Consider the following 5,719-nt stretch of genomic DNA (forward strand, 5'->3'; position numbering starts at 1 on the left):
GGGGGGGGGGTTAAAATAATTGGGTGTAATTACATGATGTAATTACAAGGCAATCTTTCCAATTCCTTTTTTTTTCTCTTTCAATATTATATTGTTCTTTCATTGGAAACAAAGACGATAGAAAAACCAAAACATCTCTGTTTCACTTCTTCAGTTCCAGCACCGTCTCTGCTCCAGATAACCTTTTTTTCCCCCTTTTGTATTTCATATTTTCTAAATAGTTGATTCCTATTGAACTATTTTATTTATATAACTTCACGTTGCCTTGAGTTATAGTGTTGGAATCTTTACTTTTCGAAGTGTGAAATTTGGGTAGAACAATAATTTTAAATTTGGGCAGATCATTTGTACCTCACAACTAATGCATATAAATACTGTTTCTTGTTATATTCAGTTTTCATATTGTGTAGTGTATTATATTGAAAAGAGAAAAAATATATTTGTATAAAAAAAAGTGGTACTATTTGTGTGTGGAAAGAAATCTTTGTGTTTTCCTTGATTTATGTCATTAAGTTTTCCCTGATTTATGCCATTAAAATAGAAATGGAGAACCTTAATATATTAGAATATTTACTTTAAAGTAAGTTGCTCATCAGCTCTTGGATAATCAATTATCAATTTTCTGTGCAATTATAGATGAATCACTATGCTTTGTTCATATTCTGCCACGTATATCCTTTACCTCTTGTCCGACTTGATTATGCATATATGAATCTCATATACATATTGAAGAATCATATAATTATATTTATGTAGGATGTTAACTAACCAAAACACCTAAGGTAGGAATACCATACACCAAACGGAGTGAAGTTCAAGACGAGCATTTTATTTATTTTATTGCTGAACAAGTTAAGTTAGGAAGAACGCAACAAGGAAGCTTAACAACCGAGGGATGGGATGGTGTAGAAAGAAAAATGAATAAGTTATATGGAGACAAATTAAATAAGACGAAAATGAAAAATAGGATGAGAACCTTGAAGAGAACTTATGCTACTATGAAGAGGATTTTCAAAATGAATTTTTTGAGGAGGAGATAACTGGCGAAAAAATTACTACACCTGCTTCTGAAGATGCGCAGTCTATTGACCATGTATATCTTGATCAAAACATAAGCTTCACGAGTACTGAAACAACTCAATCAATTGGTCAAGATAAGAGAGCAGGAAAAGGACGTTTAGCTGAGGAACAAACTTTGGCATCTCGTCCCAAAAGAATTAGGAACTCTATTGGAATTAGTTTGGCAAAATCTGTTGATAGATGGACAACCATAGCTGAAGAACAAATAAGGCTACAACATGAACCAAAAATACTTCTGCGGAGAAATTAATGTCTTTGATAATGGAACTAGAATTGGACGACACATGGAATACACGAGTTATTGATCTCCTTACAAATTAGAGAAATGCTGAATTCTTTGCTGCTATGGCTCCTCCGCTTAAAAATAAATGGGTCATGCACAAACTTGAATTATATGATTGATGCTGTTAGTGTTGTGCTTTTGTTGTTCGGATGAAGTTATAAATTAGTATCTTATTTTCTTTTGGATTATGTTAACTGTTAATTGCAGACATGAGCACCTTATATTTTTGCTTATCCTTTATATATTATGTGAAAATCATGGATTTTAATCCATCAATGGACCATCAATGCTTTATATAGCTTCTTCCTGTTTTGTTCTTTTCATTAATTGCTACAATGAGCTCCATGGACCTACGCTTATCTTATTTATTTTTGAAAGCATTATGTTTTCTCTTATGCTATTACAGTTGTAAATTTTAATTTTTTCATGTCATATGGGATGGAAAATGAAGACCAATTCATGATGTTCCTTGCAAAATGTGTGCTTTTAGTTAGCATTATTGGAAAATATTTAGGTATTGGACCAAAAGAAAGAGTGCACCACTCAATTTTAACTGGAGTAGAGTTTATTAAAAATTTGATTGAAGGACATTCCCGTGGATGCTATGACCTACTACTTATGAATGTCGGATGTTTCTTACAACTTGCAGATGAGATGAAAACAAGAGGTGTATTACTGATTCAAGAACGGTTAGAGTTGAGGAACGATTGGCCATATTTGTGTTTATATTAGCTCATAATGACAGAAATAAAGTCGTACAAAATCTTTTTCAACATTCAGGAGAAACCATTAGCCATTATTTTAACAAGTGTTTGAAAGCTTGTCTACGATTAGGAAAATACTATGTCAAGCAAGCAGAAAAAGGTGTCCCGCAAGAGATATCGTCTAATCCACTTTTCTATCCTTGGTTCAAGGTTAGTATTTAGTATTACATTCTACACTTATTAACAATATTATTAATTATTTGTGCAATATCTTAAAACTATTGTAAATTTTTGAAGGATTGTATTCGAGAATCGAGCTATCGATGGAACTCATATTCCTGCATTTATTTTTATGGAAGATCAACCAAGATATAGAAATCGTAAAGGAGTTCTTTCTCAAAATGTCCTTGCTGTGGTAGATTTTGATATGAATTTTCAATACGTGCTTGCTGGCTGGGAAAGCTCTGCTTCAGATTCTAGAGTATTAAGAAATGCCGTTTGGGAGAGATCAACAAATAAGTTGAAAATTTCAACTAGTAATTTACAAATAATTCATATATTTATTCATTTTTTATTATCTTTTTTTTATTTAAAATATTGAACTTGTACTTGTAACTTTGTAGGAAAATATTATATAGTTGATGCAGGCTATACAAATACAAAGGGCTTTTTAGCACCTTATCGTGTAGTACGATATCATTTGAGAGAATGGAGCAAAACACAAGCTCCACAAAATGCTCGCGAGCTTTTTTACTTAAGACATTCAAAACTTTGAAATGTGGTGGAGAAGACATTTGCTGTTTAAAAAAAAAATTTCCTATATTGTTAACTCCTCCTCCTTATACTATCAAAAAACAAGGCTGGATTGTGCTAGCATATTGTATACTTCACAATTTTATTCGTAAGTGGAACTGGGAAGATGCATATTTTGAAGAGCACATGGAAAAGGAAATAGAAGATTCTCATAATTTGGATGATATTGATTCAGATTCAGATGATGAAGAACTTGGACGAGGCCGGACTAATATTGACAAACAATATATGTGCAATCTAAAAGATGGAATAGCTCATCAGATATGGTGTGCTAGATCAATTAGATAAAATTTTATATACATCGCTATTATGAGAATTTTGTATGAGAAAGACTTGCGAAAAAAACAATTTATATTTTACTCATTTGTTTTCTAATCAATAACATAAATATTAACTATGAAAAAATATATTTTATAAGCTCATATCTATCTTTTCTTTTTTATTCAAATGAGTTGGTAAGGGATTTTGATTTGTTATTGTAATTTTCATTGTTCTCTTTTAAGTTACAATTTTATTTATAGAAGATACCAATTATTTTTATAATACTATGTATTGCTTTATAATTATTTAATATATTTTCTTATAGAAGAATATATATTTTTAATATATAATAATTTAATATCTATGATACATATAAATATTTATCATACAATGAAAATTATTTACATATTAATTTGAAAAAATATTTATTTATTTATGTAATTGCACTTGTACAACCAAACATGACACATGTAATTACACTGTAATTACATCATGACAAACAAACATGCCATTATAATTACAATACTATGTAATTACCAGGTTGTGTGATTACTACCCTACTAATTACACAGCCAAGTAATTACGCAGGGCTTTCCAAACAGACCCTAAATATATCCAGTTTTTAAAAGGAAAATTTTCGTTCCTATACCATATAGGAAACTATATTACCAAATATGTTCATAGTTTGCATATTACCCTTCATGCTAATAGTATTTTTACAAAATATAGACAATGCATTAAATAAGGGATCATTGTAGCTGTAGGCTTCCTTATTTAGGCGCGCTAAAATTGGGGGATTAAATATTCTTCCAGATCTTCCACAACGCAAATCACGCATATTAATCTTCTTCGTCAGTTTCATTTCAAATTTAGCGTCTCTGTTTTTTCAATACACTATGTTTCAAACTTTTTTCTGATTTCACAAATCGAAAACGACTAAATCTTCTACAATTCTTCTACAACAACAACAACAACAAACCCAGTTTGATCCCAACACAATTCTTCTACATCAAACGCAATTATGTCCAAATTTCAGTAATACAAAGCAAAGGAAAAGAGAGCAGCAATTCCACCATTGACAGCCATTAAAAAGCTTTGAATTCAAATTTGGGTTTTCAAAAATCATTATTTGTTTGGATTGGGTGTTGTTGCAAACAATTGGGAATATGGTTTGGAGTTTATATCTCAATTTTGAGGGGTTTTGGTGAAGATTAGACTTGGTTTTGGCTGAATTTCGGATTGAAACTCGAAGAAGAAGAAGAAGATGAAGAAGACATGACATACATTATTTGCAGAAATAGTAGAAAAATTATATTCTGTAGTTTATTTATTTTTCTTTTATTCATTTAACTATTGTATGAAAGTTGAACAATATTGTATAAAAATTATATTTAAGTGGTATTATATTGTAGTTGTATATAACTTAGTAGAAATAATGTAATTGTAGATAATTTATAGATAAGTTGTATAATATATAGTTAGTTGTATGAAAATTATTTTTACTATGTATAAATCAGATACAAAATATACAAAAGACATATTATATAAATTTTGTATAAAATTTGTATGTAAGTTTTATGTTGTTGTAGTTGTATTTCACTGGGTGGAAATAATGTGTGAAAGTTGTAGAAAATTGTAGATAAGTTGTATTCCTCTATAACGGGAGATGTTGGCATATCAAGTAACTTTAGTGTTCCAGACGAACATGCATGAAAATAAAGATAAATTGTGTTATGAACAGTTTGTAGAAAATTTGTAGATAATTTGTAGAAACATTGAAATTCTGTATTTTCATATTATTTTTTCAAATGATATGCAATTTTATTGTAGAATAAATGTAGAAAAGAAGCCATTGTGAGTCTTATTTGACTCATTCCTCACATTCAACCTATTCTACAAATTCACGCCTCTTTAAATACAATACAACCATACTTTCTTGAATTTAAAGGTATAGCAATCTATATAACTTAAAAAACATCTTCTCCTCTGCACAAGTTAGCTCCAAAACAGACGAAGTGGGATAACAAGCTCCCATCAAAACTTTTAACACAAAAGCTCAAAAATAAATAAATAACAGTCTACAATTTTTCTACAATTGCTGCAATATAATGTATGTCATGTCGTCTTCTTCTTCTTCTTCTTCTTCTTCTTCTTCTTCTTCTTCTTCTTCTTCTTCTTCGAGTTTCAATCTGAAATTCAGCCAAAACCAAGTCTAATCTTCACCAAAATCCCTCAAAATTGAGATATAAACTCCAAACCATATTCCCAATTATTTACAACAAGACCCAATCCAAACAAATAATGATTTTTGAAAACCAAAATTTGAATTCAAAGCTTCAAAGTTTTTTAATAGCTGTCAATGGTGGAATTGCTGCTCTCTTTTCCTTTCCTCTTATATTACTGAAGGAACCCGAAATCATAACCATCAAATCGACCTGGCTTGTGCTCATCTTCCCCGGGCACAAAAACATTGGGACAAGATTGCAGAGGTGCCGACAGTGCCTTGGCTATGGAAGAAATAATGGGATTTTGATACAGAAATCATGGGTGTGGGAGGGAAACGTGGGTGAAGGTGTGA

At 30.5% G+C, this 5,719-nt stretch overlaps 1 protein-coding gene across 1 annotated transcript; it reads left to right on the top strand.

Moving 5' to 3' along the window:
• The first annotated feature begins 2,206 nt into the window (after positions 1-2,206).
• LOC109219584 lies at positions 2,207-3,168 on the top strand. Its single transcript, XM_019384042.1, has 3 exons — positions 2,207-2,277; positions 2,365-2,548; positions 2,974-3,168. The coding sequence occupies exons 1-3, from the start codon at positions 2,207-2,209 to the stop codon at positions 3,166-3,168; spliced, it is 450 nt and encodes a 149-aa protein (XP_019239587.1).
• Positions 3,169-5,719: the final 2,551 nt, after the last annotated feature.

The sequence above is a fragment of the Nicotiana attenuata genome, unplaced genomic scaffold (assembly GCF_001879085.1).
Source record: "Nicotiana attenuata strain UT unplaced genomic scaffold, NIATTr2, whole genome shotgun sequence".
Taxonomy (NCBI): Eukaryota; Viridiplantae; Streptophyta; class Magnoliopsida; order Solanales; family Solanaceae; genus Nicotiana; species Nicotiana attenuata.

Coding starts and splice junctions, on each gene's coding strand:
- LOC109219584 (XM_019384042.1), top strand. CDS start 2,207: ATGTCAAGCAAGCAGAAAAAGGTGTCCCGCAAGAGATATCGTCTAATC. Junction 2,278..2,364: donor TTTTCTATCCTTGGTTCAAG/GTTAGTATTTAG, acceptor AAATTTTTGAAG/GATTGTATTCGAGAATCGAG. Junction 2,549..2,973: donor GCTCTGCTTCAGATTCTAGA/GTATTAAGAAAT, acceptor TTTATTCGTAAG/TGGAACTGGGAAGATGCATA.